This window comes from Pongo abelii, chromosome 5, assembly GCF_028885655.2.
Source record: "Pongo abelii isolate AG06213 chromosome 5, NHGRI_mPonAbe1-v2.0_pri, whole genome shotgun sequence".
Lineage (NCBI taxonomy): Eukaryota > Metazoa > Chordata > Mammalia > Primates > Hominidae > Pongo > Pongo abelii.
Window position 1 is genome coordinate 39,768,317 of NC_071990.2, and position 22,395 is coordinate 39,790,711.

Here is a 22,395-nt window from a genome sequence, read left to right on the forward strand (position 1 = left end):
ATTGATTTCTTTTTTCATTATTTTCATTATTTACATAAGCACCCCAATTTCATATCTACTTTTAAATTCATAATTGTATATTATTTTTCTTAAAAGGGGATCCCCAAATTGCAGTCCCCACGAGATCAGATCTTCCCCTGACAGTAGCATTTATAAAATGTGTAGATCTAGGCATGTGACTTGTGAAAAGTTGAAGATTTTAAGAACAGCTTTATTGTTATTGGTGTTTTTCTCTTTCCTTTGGGAAGTTAAATGGCTCAAATAAAGAACAATCTCTGTCCTTTACCTCCCTGGTACCAGCTGTAATCTAGCAGTGCCCATCCAGCATCCATCAGCATTTAAGCAGAAAGGAGGACATGTGAGATCGAAACAGTCAGAAAAACCTCTTTAATGTAGGGCACAGAATTGGAAAATAATGCAAATGAGTTCTCTCAATGTCTATTAGTTACATACATACATGTACATAAAATGTGTAAGATTTAATTTTTGCATTCTGGGGAATAAACTTGCAATACAAAGACATAAAATTACTCAAACTTTAGTATGCCCACTAATATTTTCTTTGCTGACAAACATATATAGAAGCTGTATATAACAGTCATATAGGGAAAAAAGATGTAATGATGTCTTTAATTATCTCATTTATAAAACTACTTGGATGAAATTTCCAAAAGTAATCGTTCAAACTCAAGGCTTTTGTTTTTTTCCCTGGGGATGATTTTCTCTACTATTTGGTTTAAACGTTTTCAGGTTAAATGAATGGATGGACAAATGGAAAATAATATAACACTTGTTTGTGGATCAAAATTTGATTAATGATAGAAAGACCAGCATTGTTTTCACTGATGATTAAAGTGAACAAACCAAAGGAAAGCTTAAGTAATGTGTTTTTACATTAAATTGTGATGAAGTAGACCTACAATAAAATGAATGCTCTGAAACCTCAACTGGAAAAAGAAAATTATGAAACCTACTAATTTTTCAAAACTATATGAAAAACCTTTTATATATAATGCACATTAAATTCATGTGGATCAGAATGAGGTAAGGAAAACATTTCAATTATGAGGACTGGATTTCATCCCATTCTTGAGGATCTTCTTGTAAGCCTCATTCTGTTTGTTCAGACAGAAAGGCTTTTTCACATTTTTATCAAACCCGAATGTCTAGAAACAGGAATGTAGGCTTTCACATTTCAGGAGGATTTAAAAAGAGAACTAGATAACAAACATCATGAATAGGAACCATATCGGAAAGTGAGAAATAGGAGTTGACACCAAAACGGACCTTCCCCTGGCATTTGATCCGTACCCACGCGAACTTGGCCCACTCTGTACCCTCTCCTTGGGCACAATCATCTTTGCGTGCTGTTGTGGTCCAGACGTATTCCTCCTGGCTTACAGCCACCCCTTCACAAGTCCCCTGCCCACAACTCTTTTCCATTTCTACTCTCCTTGTCACCACTCCTACTTTGATTCTTATCATTAAAGCTTTCATGCACTATCCTAATAGAAAAAGCCATCTCAAACACTTCTCTTATATAGTATGTCTGGTGTGACAACCCGGAATACGACTAACATGTCATCACAAAGCCACATAGGAGGTGTGGTTTCTCCACCCCTCCCACTGTGAGAGGGAAGGAAAAGCTCCCAGGGGTCCCTTTCCCCTGCTGGCCAACTCTGGAGAAACACTCAGCAGAACAGAGGAAGGCTAGGTCAAATTCCAAGACAATAATTCCAGCAGTATGAGAATATCTAAATCGACTGTGAGATACCATACTTACGCATTATTAAAATCACTGAGATGGATCTATATGTATGAAAATGGATAAATCTCCAAGACAGAGTGGAGGAAAAAAAGTAATTTCAGAATAATAGTACCTAATCTGAAAATCCAAAACCCACAATGCTCCAAAATTTGAAATGTATTGGGAACCCACATGATGATCAAAGGAAATTCTCACTGGAGCATTGTGGATTTTGGATTTTTAAATTAGGGATACTCAACCAGTACGCATAATGCAAATATTCCCAAAATCTGAAACACTTCTGGTTTCAAGCATTTTGGGTAAGAGATATGCAACCTGCGTCTACTACAATGTGTCATGTGGACACAGGGCTCTGGTACAGAGCAGGCACTTACGTATTTATTGAATCCTGAATAAATGAATTTATGAAAAAATATCCAGATACATTCACATAAAATAATGTTATATGTTTCAATGGATAGCTATATAAAGAGAAAACTATATATTATATATGTTAAATAGATATATATTTATATAGTAAATACATGTTAAAAATATATAATCATTATATCTTATATATTATATATAAAATATTGTGTCATACTGTATATATTATAAAATATCTAATATATTATTTGTATTATATAAATACAAATAAAATATAGTTATACTTTTTATATATTTTAAAAGTAATGCATATATTATTTAAATATAAATAAATAAAGGAAATGATCTCATGCCCACAGTTATTACTGGGAAAGTGGGAGAAGCCTGGGAGACTGGGATGAGTTGTCAAAGAAAATTTAGTGTTACTTGTAATGTTTTAATTTTTTTAAAAGGAAAACATGTGCAAATATTACTTGTGAAATTAAAAATTAAAACTTCTATAGCATAATTCTTGCTAAGCTTTATGGATGTGTTGCCACATGCAACAGAGAAAAATCTTAACAAAATTCTTATAGTGGCTGTACATGGCAAATCATGGATCGGCCTTAATGATACAATGCCTAGATTACCAGAAAGCCAGCTAACTATGGTTGGTTCCCCTCACCCCTTTCCTGCTCTTTCTTGACCTCTAAAATCGCAGGAGTTAACTCTCAGTTAAATGACAGTTGTACCTGACTTGGAGGGGCCCTGGGAGCAGAGGAAGGTGAGTACCAACATTTCAGAGTAGAAAATTTCATTCCCCTTCCTCCCACACTGTGGCCCTATCCTTCTTCCACTGGTTGATGCTCCTGCTCTCCAGGCCTCTAGGAAACAGGCATCCATACTGTACTGAAATACCCTACCCAAGTGTGTCATTTATCATAGCTAAGAAAGGAGGTGACCAAATGAAACACACTAAAGTAGAATGACGGCTATGCCCAGCTTAACCTTTTTAAGGTTATCTCCTTTACCCAAATGACACTATAACTTAGGCAATTTCAAGCTGAGGGGAAAAGAAGGATATTTTGGGCAGAGCACTCCCAGCTCCCACCATAAGCTTTTACTATTAGGCATTAGGCAAAGATAGAAAGAAGAAAATGTTAAGGAGACACTGAACATTGGTTGTAGTTGAGTCAGATGACTATCTTGCATTTGAACCTTTGGCGGGTTCAAACTGTTGGCAGTGGATAACAAAGATTGAAGGGAATCCCTCTCCTTGGACACATGAACCACCACCTATGGCACTGTCATCTCCTGCCTCCCCCCACTTAGTGAAAAATGGGACCTTAAGCAGTGTCAGTCTTCCATAAAACAAAACTATTCCCCAAAAATGGTTAATTGAACACCGAAGCAATGAGTCTGGGGATAATGAGGTCCTGTGGGTTCTATTTGCTAACGGCAGGAATTGATTATTTCACACTGCACATGTAATTAAAGTGGAGAGGAGTAATGAGCAGTGAAGTTATAAAGTGAATATGATACTCAATTAGGTTTTTACTTCTGCTTAAAATAATTTAGAAGAGCCCATCTACTGTATATTGAAACTAACATAATCAGTTTAACAGACCTTGATGCATTCAGAGAGAACAACAGACTGCCAAATCCTGCCTATCTGCTCGTAGGACATTATCACAACAATATCTTAAGACTTGGTGAGAAAAATCACAAAAAAACCACATTAGGCAGAAAATCACTTTTCCATTATGTCATACATACCAAATGCTTTCTGGTCCTGCTTATGTTTACAGAACAAAGTGGGTCAAAGGAATTTACTGAGATTATAAAGGGCAAGATAAATGCTGGAGCTCAGCACCCCAGTAGCTGCTAGACTTGATGGAATTAAAAATGGAAAATTAACCTATGACTCAGGAAATCAACCTTTTAGATAGTTCTGGAACACTAAGTGTGGCAGGCCATTCACTTAATATAGTACAGACTAAGAACAGCACTATGAGATTTACTAGATGTACTAGAAAAGCATGGTAAGATGAAAGAGCTAGTATGTGCACATGTGTGCCTTGTGTGTGTATGTGTGTGCATGTGTGTGCTGTGTGGACTATGTGAGCTCTATGGTGTGTGTACATGAAAGTATGTACACACACATATGTTTGCACAGCTGTGACTGAAGCAATTTAGAGTTACTTTGTGTTATTATATCTGAGTTAAGTGATGAGAACTGCAGGCTAATGGTTAAAAAATGTTCAACAGCTCTTTTTCATGTCATATCAGTGGATTGTAAAATACTGCAGTGACATATTTTACTGAGAGTTTTACTTTAATATGAGGAAAACGATTGAGCAACATAGGACTTGAAATATGAAGTACTATACTACAGTCTTCTAAAAAGAATACGTTGGGTGTTAGTTTGTGATCACGAATATATATTTCTACTGATAAAAAAGAAAAAGATGTCCTGTATACATTCAAAATCCAGACAGTGTTTGTACATCAGTTAGATAACTGTTTGTTAATAAGACCTGAAAGGGTGAGATAACTGTTCCATGGCACTTCTTGGAATGACCACTGTCTGACACTCATTGAGCTTTTGTGGGTGAGGTCATTCGTATGCTGCAAAATGTCACTCCAGTCATTCAAATGGTAAATGCTTAACTTCTAGAGAAATAAAATTTCTAAAAAGAGATCTGTAAACACATCTCAATGGCACAACTGGAGAAGAAAACCCCATCATCCAAAAACTCAGAGTAGCCTTGAGCTGATGTTCATCATGCAGTGAAGATGGGAAAACTACAGTGTGAAATATTAATATCCCTTTATTGTGTCTGTTAGCTTCACAAAAGCATTTGACACCATGCATGGAACTGAGCTCTGGAAGCTACCAGGTCTGGCTGCATTGAGAAGTTCATGAACACTCTTAGGCTTGCCTGATTGCATGGTTGGTCAAGTTAGAGTGGGGGGGTACCGAGACAGAAAATGTACAAATAATACTTAAATTTCGGCTTGTCAGCTTGAGGAAACTAAGTGCAGAGTATTCCTGTGCATCTGAAAAACTTCCAATGGAATAGGCCACATTATTGATGAAAGTCTTTGTTATAAAACTTATTTCCAAAAATAACCATATATAAATGACTAGGCTCTAGGAACATATTCACAAGACATAGTTTGTCATGTCATGGTTTTAGCCAGTACTAAGCATTGAAAATAAATATGAAGAATAAATAGGTGGATACAGTAGCACCAGAAAGACTGTATATGTAGCAACAAAATGTTCAAGGGTAATGCTGCATGGCAGGTTTTCCTACGGTGTTTTACAGAGCATAAGCATCCTATGACATGTTGACAGGTATTCTGAGGCAAAAGTTTGAGAAATGCTACATACTATAACAGCCCTGTCTCCCTCCTGGTTCCAAAACCTGGGATTCTGCCAGTCTAAGAAGAGAAATGGATGGAACAAAGAGTAGAAACCTGCCATGTCTGGTGTTAATATGACATAAAGATCAACTCCCCCCACATCCCACCCCCCTCCAAACAAAACAAAACAAAACAAAACAAAACAAGCCAGCCAGGTGTGGCGGCTCATGCCTGTAATCCCAGCCCTTTGGGAAGCCAAGGCGGGTGGATCACCTGAGGTCAGGAGTTCGAGACCAGCCTGGCCAACAGGGTGAAACCCCATCTCTAATAAAAATACAAAAATAAGCCAGGTGTGGCAGTGGACATCTGTAGTCCCAGCTACTCGGGAGGCTGAAGCAAGAGAATTGCTTGAACCTGGGGGGCAGATGTTGCAGTGACCCAAGATCACACTACTGCACTCCAGCCTGGGCAACAGAGTGAAACTCCATCTCAACCAAACAAATAAACAAATGAACAAAAAAATAAATAAATAAGCCCTGCAGAAGTCATGCATGCTAATGAATCCATATAGACTTCCCTATTCCTCTTCCGGAGCAGTTTCTTAGAGACTAGCTATGAATCCCTTTACCACGGCAACATCACAAAAGAAAAGGGCCAGGAGAAGGGTTAAAGGTAAAAGACAGGATTCCAAGTTCAATTTGAATTTCAGATGATCAATGAATAGTTTTTTGGTACAAGTGTGTCTCAAATATTGCATAAGACCCACTTATAGGAAAAAATAAAATTATTTTTTATCTGAAATTCAGATTGAACTGTCCTCTATTTTTGTTTAATAAAGCTGGCAGCTCCAACCAAAGCACATAGCCTGTCTATCAGTGTCAGAACAGTGCCCAACACAACACACAATTCTCTAAGGCCCAAGATGTTTGGAGAAGGGATGGTTGTGGAATCTCCAAGATCCTCTGCTCACTAAAATGAAGTACAATAACCCAAAGCTAAGAACTCAGCAGATTCACTGAAGCACAGCTTCAGCCAGTGTTGCATAACTAGAAATTAGGTAATCAGAAAGTAAGGAACCAAATCAGCCTGAAATGCAGTTAGAGCAGGTGCGGTACTATGTCTGAGCAAAGCTTTCTGGCTGAGGGAGGTTAAAAGGCAGTGTAACAGGTGACAGAGGGCTTTTCAAGCAATGACTGAGGTTCCAATCAAAAGGCAAACTTCACACGTGCACAGTGGAGAACGGCTTCTTGCTTCCAAGGTGGCCTTTTCGGTCACACTCATTTCCCCTCACATACATATACTGATTATAATAAATATTGATAACATAATCATGAACACAAAAACCAGCTAAACCTAACTGTCATAGGAGCAGAGTGGTAAATTCTGGTTTGGGTTGTCAGAGCAATTGATAGATGTTTTATAAAGATCATGTTTTTTGCTACAAACAAAGGCAGAGTTCATCTATCGTGTTTCCAAAATACATTCCCTACTGAATGCACTGACGGAAACCATTTTCATCTTTGTTGGTATAAATCCCAGAAAATCAAATTTGAAAAATGAAGTGCTGATTGGAATTCTCAAACTCCAGGGTGAAGGCAGATGCTGTTACTCAGTGTAATTATTGTCTCTCATCACAGGATGAAGTCTGATTACATTATGGTCAGAGGGAAGTAACAGTTAACACTGTCAGATAGGAGGTTTCAGCATTCTCAGCTCTGTTTGACCCAAATCAAACAGACCAGAAAAAGAATCTCCTTGATCTAATTATACTGCTCTTGCTTTAGTGTCTGTATGTTACCTCTAGAGTGGGCTCTGAGGAGGCCTCTGAATAGTGAAGACATATTTAGGAACTTAGAATTTAGGAGATACAACACCAATTTTATAAACATCCAACTTAGGAATGACCCATATCTATGAAGCCACAAAACTGTTGCTACTGTTTCAGGAACAGCCTCCAAAAGTGCCCCCGTCCCTAGGAGAGCTGCTGCAGCTTCCGGAGCCAAATTGGGTTGTCAAGAGATGAGTATGTGAGGACCATACCAACTGCCCCCCTAAAAATGTAGGGAAAAATCTACTGGAGAAAGATAACTTCCAACCTCTTCCCAAGCCTTTCTGGGCAGTACCTTGGTTCCAACTTCCACAGGATGCTGTGATTTCAATGAGAGTGGAATATTCCAGAAGCCAGCTGATCTCCTCCACCCCCATTCTACCACATCATCCAGGAAGAGTTCATTTCAAAGGGAATTCTCAGAAGCATATCATTAAAAACCCAATAAGAGACTAGATCTGCTGCACTTACCAGGCCTGTACCCTCAAGGATAATCAATCTTACCATGACTTTTATCCTGTCATCTTTGGCCACCCACAAAATGCAAGACCCTCCAGGCAACTGTCATCTCATATATTATTCTCTACTTCCTTGCTCCACCTCTGTCTCATCCCACCCATTCCTCCTTCCACTGCTGGCCTCCCTGAGAACCTGCCCAACTCTGCTCTCTGGAACCCTCATTCCATTGCAGTTTAACTCTCCCACGTGCTCCACATTTTCATGGAATTTTCCTTCAGCCTTTTCCCTTCACTGACATCTCACTTTCCCCTCAAGGACATTGCCTTCTTTGGAGCCCTATCAAGTGGAGGATGTTTATTCTCCCACAGTGTAAATATCAGAGGGGCCAGAGACAGTGTTGGCCTTCTGGCTCCCAGATACCATTTCAGAATTAAAAACTATTCCTCCTTTGAGATTTGTAATATTTGGTCCCACTACCCACTCTTTCCAGTGATGTAACTTAAGGGTGCCCTGTGTATATTGGATCAAAGAGTGAAAAAATCATCCAGTACCCCCAGCCAACCTGGGCTCCTGGTTCACAGTTTTCCTACCCACCTAATTTCCTCTCAATATCTTTAATGACTGCAGCACCCACAAAGGAACTCCATTTAACAACTCTAGCCTCAAAATTCCTTAATCTCCAATGATCTGTGTGACCACTTCTGTCTCTACTTCTTCACCTCCTACTCATCCATCTGTTACAGTGAGCTTTCTGCCTGCCCCTACACTCTCTTAGACTGCTTTGGCAAAAGTCACTGATCACTTTCCACCCAGATCCAACAGATTCCTTGAAGTTCTCATCTTACTTGACCACTCTGCAATGTCCAGTACTGTGAACCACATCCATCTCCTTCAAACTCAACCTCTAGCTTGGCTTCTGAGATCTTGCTCTCTTGCCCAGCTCTCTTTTGCCTTTCACAGTTCTCCTTTGCTGGATCTTCTGCCTCAGCCTACCCTGTCAATACTGGGGCTCCTTAATAAGCATTCTGACTTTGGTCCTCTTTTCCTGGCTACACTTCTCCTTATGAAATGAAACTATAACTGAGGCAATTTCAAGCCTTGGACCCCCTTATCTGCTCTCATGGCTACAACAGTCAATTATACATCCATTTCTCTAAGCCTTTGCTTTGAGCACTAAAGCTATACATTCGCTTGCACAGGCATTCCCATCTCGTGCTCATTCTTAACATATGCATAACTTAACCAATCAACCCTCCCTCCAAACCTACTTTTCTTGGAAAATGGCACTGTATCCACTCAGAAACCTGAGTGTAATCCTAGGTTATTCATCTTACCTCCATTCTAATCGGTTCTCTTTGCTATGTATCTCAAATGTTTGTCTCATCTTTTCAGTCCCTACCGTGGATGGCTTGATCGAGGTCCTTATAATTACGTAGCTTGACTGCTGTTACAATGTCCTATCTACCTTCCCTCCAGTATCCAATTTACTCTGCACATTGCTATCAGTGCTCTTTCTATAACAGAAATATGGCCATGCTACTTTTCTGTTAAAATGCCAGAACGGCTCCCTACTGCCAAGAAAATAAAGTTCTAAATTCAAAAGCATGGCTTTTAAGCATCTCACGAACTGGTCTCTCTTTAGCTTTGTTTCTTGCTAAACACCATCCTATCCACACAAACCCTACAATCAAGCCCAACCAAATGCTTTTGCAACATCACAGACCCTCTGTGTGTCCTACACCTCCGCACATTTGCTTGAGAAGTTTTGTAGGCCTCAGTGCTCTCTTCTTTACTTCCCTCCCCTATTAATTCTGCCATATATATATGATTACTCTTTGAAGATGTTGTTCAACTACTACCTCTTCCAGACAGGTTTTCCTAAACCTATCTGGGAATAGTTGGCGTCTGTTTTCCATGTCCCAGGGCACCCTGTACATCTGTGCACCATAGGTGCTCTTTGAGATTGTGAGCCACTTGACACAGGTACTGGGTCTCATTTACCTTCTAAACTCCAACACCTTGTACAGTGTCTGGTACCTAGCTTAAATTCAATGAATTTTTATTAAATGAATGAATAGGAGCCACTGCCCCTTTAGTTAAGGATAGTTCTTTATGCTTCCCAGTGCTCCTGTAGTAGAATGTCTTATGTTCTCCACCTCATTTAGAATAGCACAGTACTTCATGTGTTTCACAGAGTAAATACACGATTGGCGAAAGAATAATGTTTTATTTCCAAAGTTTGGGCAAGGCTGTGTGTGTGTGTATGTGTGTTTGTGTGTGTGTCCGTGTGTGTGAAAGAGAGAGAGAGAGACAGAAACAGAAAGAGAGTGAGAAAGAGAGAGACCTTCTGTTCCCTGACAGGGCTTGTGCTCTTGGCATCCAAAGTAGAAATGCAGCATATATTTTGTCATGAAAACAATGTTAAAAATAGTGATTAGATTACATAATTCCTACACTTATTCAACTTCATGGGCCATATTACTATAGAGTTACATTGTGGGCTTTAAAGTTACATAATTCAGCTAAATTAGGGACTACGCTGGTATCTTGGAAATCCTGGAAAACTTACTGGCTGTGCTAGATACTGTGATGCGCCATCCAGATACCCCTTGAAGAATAAAGGTCATATTCCTCCAGCTGTGGGGAGCATGTTAGAGGAAAGTCCTCACTGTCAAGCCTATCTGGGGATTTTCTCAGCTGGAAAAAAACTGCCTCATTTAAAGCCATGCTCCTTACAAAGGCAGGACTATATCCAATGACTGACCATCGTGAGGGTAGAAAGGCCCTGTCCCCAGCCATAACTTAGGACAACTCTGAAAAGCCTGCCCAGCTCCAGAGCCCCTTGTTAGGTCAACTGAGGCTGTTGTCAGCTGGCGAAGTTGCAATACAGCTCATCTTCTCCATCCTCTAAGTCCTGCTCCTGTCCTCTCACTTCCACAGGTGTTGGCCCCAGGGGCATGCCCTAATAAGCATCCAGCTCAGACTTTGCTCCCCCAGGAATCCAACCTACTAATATATGGGGAAATGCAACCTGAGCTCAAAATAATCCACTGGCAAAGTAATTTGGGGATGCAATGTTCAATAAAATGAAAATTATCTGTGTTCTGACTCAGGCTTAGTATTTATAATCTTTTATCCTGGAGCCAAAAGATAGGGTTCCCGTGCCCAGAACCATAGTTAACTTTTCTGTTGCCTACAAGTAAATCACTCTGGGCAATTTGTCTTCTATGATTGTTTGGTTAGGGTTCTCTACCAGGCCTGAGATGAGTGCCCTCTCCCTAGAATTTTATTTTTTTTATTTTTTAGAAAAGGTCTCACTTTGTCACCCAGGCTGGAGTTGCAGTGGTATGATCTCGGCTCACTGCAACCTCTGCCTCCAGGGCTCAAGTGATCCTCCCACCTCAGCCTCCCAAGTGGCTGGGACCACAGGCATGCACCACCATGCGTTGGCCTCCAAAAGTGATAGGGTTATGGGCAAGAGCTACTGTACCTGGGCCCCAGAAGTGTTTGAATGGAGGTTTGAAGGTATTCCTCCTATTTGAAGAATTCATTTTCTTGAGTAGGCAATACTCATCCTAGTTTATAGACACAACTGAATATAAATAGAGCCTTTTAGGCTGAGTGCGATGGCTCATGCCTGTACTCCCAGCACTTTGGGAGGCTGAGGCAGATGGATCACCTGAGGCCAGGAGTTCGAGACCAGCCTGGCCAACATGGCAAAACCCCGTCTCTACTAAAAATACAAAAATTAGCTGGGCATGGTGGTGGGTACCTATAATCCAGCTACTCGGGAGGCTGAGGCAGGAGAATCCCTTGAACCCGGGAGGCGGAAGTTGCAGCAGGAGAATCCCTTGAACCCGGGAGGCAGAAGTTGCAGTGAGCTGAGATGGCTCCATTGCACTCCAGCCTGGGCGACAGAGTGAGACTCCATCAAGAAAGAAAAGAAAAGAAAAGAAAAGAAAAGAAAAGAAAAGAAAAGAAAAGAAAAGAAAAGAAAAGGAAAGAAAAAGAAAGAAAGAAAGAAAGAAAGAAAGAAAGAAGGAAAGAAGGAAAGAAGGAAAGAAGGAAAGAAGGAAAGAAGGAAAGAAGGAAAGAAAGAAAGAAAGAAAGAAAGAAAGAAAGAAAGAAAGAAAAAGAAAAGAAAGAAAGAAAGAACGGAAAAGAAGGAAAGAAAGGAAAGAAAGAAAGAAAAGAAAGAAAGAAAAGAAAGAAAGAAAGGAAGGAAGGAAGGAAGGAAGGGAAAGAAAGAAAGAGAAAGAAAGAAAAAGAAAGAAAGAAGAAAGAGAGAGAAAGAAAGAAAGAAAGAAGAAAGAGAAAGAAAGAAAGAAAGAAAGAAAAGAAAGAAGGAAAGAAAGAAAGAAAGAAAGAAAGAAAAAAGAGAAAGAAAGAAAGAAAGCCTTTTTCCCCAACCTCAGGGCAAACTGAGAAAAATGGGCATATGATTCCCCCTACAACTAGATGGAAAAATGGAAATGTTGGTTGGGATTCTACCTGTTTTCTCTTGATGACTCTAGAACAACGCTCATTTGTATTGTTGAAAATAAACAAACAAGCAAATAACACAATACAAGCAACTCTTTTTCCCTTTCAGATTCATTCCACTTAGCTATCTCTTCCTTTACTCTCTACTCTTCACTGTCCTTGGCAGACCTCCCTTCTAGTCATTTCCCTGCTATCACTGGCTACTTGGATACCAGAGTCATGGGCTTCCTCTATATGTCCATCCCAGCTGTCACCTTGGACAATTTTAATATCCATAGGGAATAGGTATGCATTTTACCAAGCTTACTTTCTGTCTCTTTGATACCTCTGGTTTGAATCCTCTACAAACTTAGAATCTGTGTTTTTTGTTCTGATCATACCCTTTTCTCCAAAGAGTCTGGAATTGATGACTGAATGGAATACTGTTTTGCAGAAACCCTCAACTATCCAGTCCCTTTTCTTGTGCATTTATTACACTGAAAGACAGCTCCATCAACCTGTTTATCTCTCCCACCAGATTAAAAACTCCTGAGGTACTCATAGATGGCGACTTCAGGTTGAAGACCTTAATGGGATCACAAAGACTACTAGATAAAACAAATATTCACACCAGAAAGCAGAGATCCGTGCACTTACTCACTCTCATATGTGCATTATCTTTCTCTCTCTGTCTCCCCCACAACCCCTTCTTTTTCAGGTATCATTTACTCATTTCATCCAAGCTATATAGCCTTCAAATAGGCAGGATACAAAGATGCATTTCTCTGATGTAGCACCTAGTATAAACCTTGATAACTGTTTGGTCAGTACTATGCTCTGCAGAAGTGTGATTGACCACAGAGCTACAGAGAAGTCAATGGTCCATTTACTGATTGTTTCTTTAATTGCATTCATGAGGAAATGCAAAGATGAAAGTGTGGTCAGTTCCAAAACAGAGGATGAGATGGATCATGGGAGATTTCAAAAGCAGAGGTAGGCATTTGTGCCTAGGGCCTGCAACAAAGCAAGCTGGAAAGAACCTTAGAAACAATATGATTTTTATTTTATTTCTATGGTTGCTTTATGAGTGAGTTTTGCCTCTATCAACTTCTCCTTGAGCTTTTCTTTTAAACCTGTTAGAGGATTGGGTATACTGAGACTTTACAAACAGTAGTTTGTAAGCAGTTTGTAAAGGCTTAATATACTCTTTGAGCAACAGTAAAACAAACTCAAGGAACTGACTCAAGGTTTGAAGCAGCAGCCTAGGGAAGCACCAGCTCCCCTGTTCTCCTTCTTGTGTCTATAGCTGCATAATTAGAGAGAAGCAGAGCCTTCCTTTATGCCATGAAGACCTGCGGTGGGCTCCCTCCCCTCTATCTCCCTATGTTCCTCTCCTCTTCTTTGTTTCCAATTACTCCCAGCCTGGTCTATTACATTTCCTAAACCATTTACTTGCTCTCCAGGCACCTCATCTCCAATATACTCCAAAGAGTTCTTTTAAAAATACCTCCCCAGAGCACAACTATCACCATAGCCCCTTCTGCTTTGGTGGTTCTCTTACAACCAAATGAAAAAAAAAATCCCCTGGCTTGGCATTCAAAGATTTCTATAACATGACTCCACTTATTCAACAAAGAAAACTAAGAAATTAAAGCAATATGAAAGCATACAAAGTTAAAAGAAGTTCCCATCTATTCCTTTACTGTTTCTCCCTAAGGTAACCATTCTAGCAATTTCCCACTTATTTTTCTAGCCTAATTTCTTCTGATTTCCTGCACACCTCCAAAGCTCTGGCTAAACAAATATCCCTTCCAACTCTACACGGGTTTCCTTGTGTCCCTGCTCCCAAGACTTTGCTCATATTATTCTTTTTTTAACTTGTATTTTTAGTTGTAAATGGACAAATTATCACTGTATATATTTATGAGGTACAAAGTGATGTCATGATTTATGAATTCAATGTGGAATAATTAAAGAACGCTAATTAACATATCCATCACTTCAAATACTTATCATTTCTTTGTGGTAAGAACATTTGAAATTTACTCTGTCAGCAATTTTGAAATGTACATTATTTATTATATTCATTATGCAGTACAATATATCTCAAAGTAAAAGACAACATTTCTCCCATCTAGTTGAGGCCTTGAATCTTTTGACCATCATCTTCCCATCCCCTCCTCCCAGCTTTTGGTAACCACCATTCTACTCTCTGCTTCTTTGAGTTCGATTGTTTTAGATTACATGTATAAGTGAGAACATGTGGTATTGTCTCTCTGTGCCTGGCTTATTTCAATTAGTATAATGTTCCCCAATTCCATCCATGTTGTCACAAAAGGCAAAAAGTCTTTCCTTTTAAAGGTTGAATAGTATTGCATTGTGTATATGTACCACATTTTCTTTATCCATTCATCTGTTGATGGACATTTAGGTTAACTCCATCACTTGGCTACTGTAAATAACGGTGAAGTGAACATGGGAATGCAGACATCTCTTTGACATCTTGATTTCAAATCTTTTGGATACATATTGATTTCAAATCCAGAAGTGGCATTACTGGATCATATAGTAATTCTATTTCTAGTTTTTCTAGGAACCTCCATATAGTTTTCCACAATGGCTGTATTAATTTACATTCCCACCAACAGTGTACAAGGGTTCCCTTTTCTCCACATCCTCCCCCAAAATTGTCATCTCTTGTCTTTTTGATAATAGCTATTCTGACAGGTGTGAGGTGGTATCTTATTGCAGTTTTTAATTTGCATTTCACTAATGATTGGTGATATCGAACATTTTTTCATGTATCTGTTCATAGACTGGAAGAACTAATATTGTTAAAATGTCCGTGTTACTGAAGTGATCTATAGATTCAATGTATTCCCTATCAGAATTCCAAAATCATTTTTCACCGCAATAGAAAAAACAAATTCTAAATTTCATATGGAACCACAAAAACCCCTGAATATCCAAAGCTATCATGAGTAAAAAGAACAAACAGCATGGTCCTAGCATACAAATAGACTCATCGACCAATGGAACAGAATAGAGAGCTCAGAAATGAACCACACATGTAGACTCAACTGATTTTTGACAAAGATGCCAAGAATACACAATGAGAAAAAGAGACTCTTCAATAAGTGGTGTTGGGACAACTATTTATATGCAGAAGAACAAAACTGGATGCTTATCTCACACCATATGCAGAAATCAACTCAAAATGGACTAAAGAGTTAAACTTATCTGAAACTGAAAAATTACTAGAAGAAAAGATAGGGGGAAAAAACGACATGACACTGATCTGGGCAATAATTTTTTAGATTTGACCCAGAAAGTGTAGGCAACAAAGGCAAAATTAGACAAATGGGGTTACATCAAAATAAAAAGCTTCTGCAGAACAAAGTAAACAACAGAGAGCAGAGGCAACCTATGAATTGGGAGAAAATATTGTAAGCCATACAGCTGATCAGGGATTAATATCTGAAATAGATAAGATATTTATAAGAAACTCCAATAACTCTACAGAAAGAAAACCAATAATTCAATTTAAAAATGGGTGACCTGGCCAGGTGCAGTGGCTCATGTCTGTAATCCCAGCACTTTAGGAGGCCAAAGTGGGAAGATCACGAGGTCAAGAGATCGAGACTATTCTGGTTAACACGGTGAAACCCCGTCTCTACTAAAAAATACAAAAAATTAGCCGGGCGTGGTGGCGGGTGCCTGTAGTAGTCCCAGCTACTCGGGAAGGTGAGGCAGGAGAATGGCATGAACCCAGGAGGCGGAGCTTGCAGTGAGCCGAGATCATGCCACTGCACTCCAGTCTGGGTGACAGAGCGAAGACACAAAGACTCCATCAAAAAAAAAGGTGACCTGATAGACATTCCTCTGAAGAAGACATACAAATGTTCACATTATTCTTTAATATTGAGATGTTCTTTCTTCCATATTTGAATGTCCAAATTCTGCCCATCCTTTGAGATTTAACTTTCATGTCACCTGCTCTGTAATGCTTTTCTCAATCTACTTATTAAATCCTCTCCTTCTCCTTTGAATTCACAGAGTATTTCTTCCAATTCCTGCTTAGAGCACTTGTTATTTCAGTCTCTGCTCTTTGGATACAAAGCCAGCCTCCACTGTCTAAATGTAAGCTCCCCAAACCAGAGACCCATTCTCCGTTCACCTTGGCATTGCCTACAACATGTACCCTGGGCCTTTCTATATACACAGCAGGGACTCAACAAATTCTCATGGAGTAGGAGATAAAGGTCTGGAGCCTCCAGGCTACAGCTTTGGCTTTCATTTCACCTTTTAAAATGCAATGGCATCATCTGTGATGAATGGGTTCTGTTGGTATCTCAAAGAGTTAAAGGAGGTGGTGAGTCATCAGGGCTCTCAGAACACTGACTGGTTCCAGGTGACTATTTAGAATAGGCAGTCAGAAAACTAAAACAGAAAGAATTTTTTAGAAACTCCAACCTTTAAATGCCTCCTATTTTAAAGGGAACAATACAACTGTTTCCAAACTACGGAGCGGAACAATCCCTCTCATTATTTCAATGAAACCAAAACAGTCCTTTAAACTCCAAAACAACAACAAAAAGCCCCAAAGCCCCTAACCTTCCCTGGCCATGTCAGGCTGCTTGTGCAATGACTCTGCAGGGCTCTCTAGGGAACCATGAATTCGGTTTCATTTTCTAATTTGAAGGGAGTTATTTTCAGCATAAAGTAGTAAAGTGGAGGTGAATGGGAGATGGGAGAGGGTTGTCAAAGAGGAGACAGTTTCACAACAGTTTCAGAGATGGTCAGATTTACTTACTTTCTGCATTAGAAGCAGCCCTGGGGACAGTTAATAGAAACCGTTAACACTGACATAAGGCAGAAATACTTTCAAAACAACATATTTATTAATTTTTTCGTATTTGGTTTAGTTTATACAAGCTTCTTGTATATAAAATGATGGAATAATAAAAGCCTGATCAGCTCCTAGAATCTTAAATATTGTAATGAACTATCCCATTACCTGTTGCTTTGCCACCTTGACTCATCCACAACAATTTTCATCCTATTTGTAGTTTTGCCAAAAAAAACACATCAATCCCCAATCAATCCCTCCCCCAAATGGTGAGATCATTATCATTCCATTTGTGAGGCTACCTCTGCTTAAAGTTATTGGTAGAACTATATCTAATGACAGTGAAAATAACTCAAAAACCCTTTCAAATAGAAGTCTCTTCTCCAAAACTTTAACCTCATTTGTATTTGGACTTTACAAAACATTTCCATTCTTTTTTCAGTGATTTTCTATTCAAGTAAACTTTATTCATTCTCCAAACAAAACTCTAGTCTGTCTCAATAGCAATATCAAGGGAGGAAAAGAGTTACTGAAAGTCTTGACTATAATTATAAGGAAGGAGAGTGATTATAAGATGCTGTGGGGAAGAAGAATTATGAGAAGGGAGACGGTGTGGGCAAGAAGACATAGAAATAGAAAAGGCCTGGCACACAACAAGGGGCTGGGCAGTGATATCTGAGGCCATTTCTGCATGGGTACAATAGTGTGTGCCTTTGGAAAAGGCCAGTAAACAGACCTCCCCCTCTATCATAAGCCATGAGGTTCTAACATGAGTACTGATTTTATTTCAGCAGAGATGCCAGTCCCATGCTCTCTATAGCCAACGATGTCAGTTGGGGAAATTGTGGGGCCAGGGAAGGCACTCATTGTTCTTGTCTCCATGAAAAGCCTCACCAGCCACCCAGACACCAGGGGGCCAATCCTCACCCTTACCCCCACATCCAATCTGCCACAGATGCCTGTCCACTCGACCTCATAAATGCTTCTGATGCCCCTGCCTCTCTCTCATCATCACTGTCCTTTGGCCTAGACTGCTGCCATGGCCTCCTAACTTGTCATGCAGTCTTAGTGTCCTCTGTCAATCCCTTCTTCCCATGTCAATCAACCTGTCGTCCCAGGCTTTCACTCCCCAGATCCTAACCACACCTGGCTTTTGTACTTCCTAAAATGCTCCTTTCCACCACAAAGGCCTGGAAAGCTATTCATGCCATTGATTCTCTCTGCTTGCAATATTCCTTCTAGCCACATTTCTACCTTCACCCCACCTTTTGGGATTTTCCTGGTCTTAACTGGAGGTTGGCTTCCTGGTATGTGCTTTCTCAGTAATACAGACGTGTACTTCTGTAATCGATTGTTCAGTGGCTGTCTTCCCTGTCAATCTGTACATACTCTGAGGTCAGAGGCTGTATTTGTCCATGTATATTTTATTCTGTAATATGGAATAAAACAAGAACTTATAGGATAAAGATTAAATGAGTTAATCCAGGCAGAGAACTTAGAATAGTACCTGATGTATATAAGGACTGTGTAAGCTGTGGCCATAGTAATACTAATTAGCACTATGCCTAGAACAAAGGATGTGCTCTATAAATATTTGCCAAATGAAAGAGGAATGAATGAATGAATAAATTAATGAATTCAGCAATCCAGATGGCCTCCTTTTCCCAACCAGCAAAGATGTATAGAAAACTATCACAGGGAGGAATTACTGATCTTCATTGTCTACTGCCGTCACAATAAGTGGTAAAAACAGCATGTTTGGTTTCCTGGGATTTTGAGTTCATTCTACTGTGTTGCTGAAAAAACATTCAAAGCAAGGAGATATGGAATTAAGAGATAAAGAATTGTAATGTCACAAAATGTATTTCCATGCTTCTCAATCTTGTCTTAACTAAAATACGTGCTTCCTAATGAGCACCATACTGCTTAATTATTTCCAGGCTGAATCCTTCAGAAAACCATGCGTGTCAGGTAGTCCATTCCAACACATGTTTATACAAAAAATTTCAACTCATGTTGCCAAAAAGGGAAGGGCTTTACCCATTTGTTCTAGGACATTCCATAGGTCTGGTTCCTCAATGTCTTTAAGGGAAAGGCATCAGTCACCTGAGTGCACATCATGCTCTGCTGGCCTAACAGAAACATACACGAATGAACTTGGGCTCCCAGCACAGTCTGTAGTAGCAGGACTGACACACCTTTCAAAAGCTGGAAATAGGAAAGGTGCCTCTGAGTTGGCCCAACCCCGCCAAATGCTATTATCTGACAAGGTTATATTAATTTATTACCATTTAAGGCTGTGGTGGTATTATTATTATTATTTTTGAGACAGAGTCTCACTCATTCTCTCACCCAGGCAGGAGTGTAGTGGCCTGATCTTGGCTCACTGCCACCTCCACCTCCCGGGTTCAAGTGATTCTCCTGCCTCAGCCTCCTGAGTAGCTGGGATTACAGGCACACACCACCACGCCCAGCTAATTTTTGCGCTTTTTAGTAGGGATAGGGTTTCACCATATTGGCCAGGCTGGTCTTGAACTCCTGACCTTGTGATCTGCTCACCTTGGCCTCCCAAAATGCTGGGATTGCAGCCGTGAGCCACCATGCCTGGCCTGGTAATATTTTTAAATATTTTCCTGCAGATAGTTCATTTGGATTTAGAAGTAAACACTGCATCGTCATCATATCAGCAATATCTGATCTTATTTGTTCCCTTTCTCTAAAGTTAACTTTTTTACTGTTACCCTGAACCCATCTATTCTACCGCTGAATTCTGTGAAAATTCATACTTTGTTCCTCTCAGTTCAGTTATCAGTTTGGGAAACTGGTATTTAATTTAAGATAATTGATAGTTATAAAAAATAATTCTAACAAAGAAATTGTTTGAGCCTTCATCCTGATACATGTAAAACTAAAGGGTGCTACATCGAAATCCATTACAGACAATGAGAAATATTGGAAATTTAGTCAACTGACCTGTTTTCTCGTGGAGCATACTGGATCTTTTCCCCAAAATGCTGAAGTCCTGGGCCTGTGAGGGAGCTGAGGATAGTCGCATTCTTTGACCTTCTTCTGGGTTTCCCAGGGGGAAGGGTGGGCTCTGGGAGTGTCTGAATTCACGTCTATCCATGCCAGCCAAGTGGAGAGCCTCCTGAGCTTTCTTCTTTTCTTTTTTTAACATGTTGACAAGGATATCTGAAACTTGACTTAAGGATTTAATGACTGATGCTAGCTTATAGTAATCAAAACACAAATGTCCTAAGTGTCATTAATGTTCCCAACATTTGCTATTTATCATGTGGTAAAGACTGAAGGAAGGCTTCAACTTCCTGAAGCCCCATATATAGTTATGGACAATTTAGGAGGCTTGCTTTCAATATAGCACCATTGTATGAAAAATTAGCAAACCCAAGGTCTTTAAAATGTTCTGAGTTTAAACCAGGTACGTCTTAACAATCTTAGGAAAGTGCTTATAAAAAGTCAAATGAAGGCTGAATAGTAGTAGACAATAGGCTATGTACACATCTTCCCAGATAAAAGATGAATTTACTTACACAGCCTATGTATATGTACCAGCCCCCTGGTCGAGCACGCACCTGCTCAGGAGGCAGCAGAAGAGCAGAGCGGGAGAATGGTGAAACCCACCCGGCTGGCAGATCAGCCATCTTCATCCTGGCGGCTGGTGCGGTGACAAAGGTGCAGCCAGAGCACCCCAAGCTCAACACATGCTTATGTAGAGTACATTCAGATGTGGGCTTTTTAAGCCACTAATGTTTGGTCTCAAATGGAACTGAAAAGAAGCGAATTATTAGCACAGACATATCATTTTAAAATGCACCTTCTGTGGGCCATTGAGATATGCCAGGACCATTGATGATAAAGGATAAAACCACTCCCCTCTACCCTACTTCAGTGTTCATTCTGTGTTCAAGATGCCTAGAACTCTAAGAGACTTTTGTCCAATCTGCTAAACGGAAAGACTGTAACCCCTACTGAGAATCTCAGAGCTCTAACTGCATATGGGGTAAGATGAATTCAATGCCTTTGCATCGCTAGAGAAGGCTCACTAAAATGGGAGTCTAAATGTGGTATGTGTCCCAAAGGGTAAACTTTTCAGAGGAAGGGGATACAGAGATCACTGCTACTTAGAAAGGGGGAGAGGTACCCAGATGATATTTATTCTTGGACAAGCAGCATGGAAGTCATTTGACCTTCATCTTCCTCCTCAGCTTTAACTCCCACTTGGTGATTTCTGGAAGCATAATCAGGTTTGCTCTCTCTGATGTGGCTTCCATTCCTTGCCCGAAAACAACATGTACTTACCAAAAATGTCCACAGCTTCTTAGTGTGTAAGCATTAACATGACAGAGAAGAACAGGACTCTGGCCGAACACGCTGCTCCTCTTTGTATGGAACTGATTACCAATGTCATCATACACTTCCATTGGTTCACACACTGTGATGGCAATATCTATTGACTCACTCATTCAGTGATATTTGTTGGAGCTTGTGCTATAGATGCCAGGCCCTGTTCTAGGCATTGGTATAGAGCAATGACAAGGCAGAGTAGTTTCTTGCTCTCATGAAGCAGACGTCCTACTGGGGAAAGAGGTCTCACACATGCATGCATGCACACGCACACACACACAACATCAGAATGCCAGATACCTAATCTGAAGAAGGTCAAGGGTGACTGGGTGGCTGCTATACATTGGGTGCTACAAAAGGCCTAAAAGTGACCTTTAAGCTGAGATCTGAGCCATAAGAAGAACCAGCCAGAGGAAGAACATCTATGCAGAGGAGATGGTGAAACCCCTAAAAAGAAACAGGCCTGGAAGTGGCTCCCAATGCTGCAGTCCTGTGATCCCACATCCTACAATGCACAGGACAGCTCCTGAGATGAAGAATTATCCAGCCACAAATGTTGACAGTGCCAAGGCTGAGGAACCTCGTGTTAGAAGAAGAACAAGAAGGTAACTGTGATTGAAGCCTAGCACAGGTGGGATGAGGCATGAGAAATGAGGTCCATGGGGGAGGGGGTGGGGTAGGCAGGGCAAGATCCTCCAGGCCCTTGTAAACCAGAGCAAGGAGTTTGGTTTCATTCTTCGTATCATGGGAAGCCCCTTGAAGATTTTAATGAGAATATTGATGCATCCTGACATACATTTCATAAAGATCACAATATGAATCTATCTTCTGTGCTGCCTTCCTTCTTCTCACCTTTCCCCTGTCTTCTTGTCCTCCTCATTCCCATTTATGGGAATGGCCTTTGTGCCAAGCACTTTGCTGGGTCATGAATCCCCCTGTCACATATTTTGT

The 22,395-nt window shown here is 40.2% G+C and overlaps 1 protein-coding gene across 3 annotated transcripts in view; it reads right to left on the reverse strand.

Annotated features, from left to right (window-relative positions):
* KIF6 (kinesin family member 6) overlaps nucleotides 1-22,395 on the reverse strand; it is a 386,393-nt gene that overhangs the window by 179,856 nt on the left and 184,142 nt on the right. For all 3 annotated transcript variants that reach the window (XM_024248395.3, XM_054558770.2, XM_054558771.2), the window contains one exon: nucleotides 20,053-20,271. In XM_024248395.3, coding sequence (XP_024104163.3) covers nucleotides 20,053-20,271 — 219 coding nt within the window. The remainder of the gene's footprint in view (nucleotides 1-20,052; nucleotides 20,272-22,395) is intronic.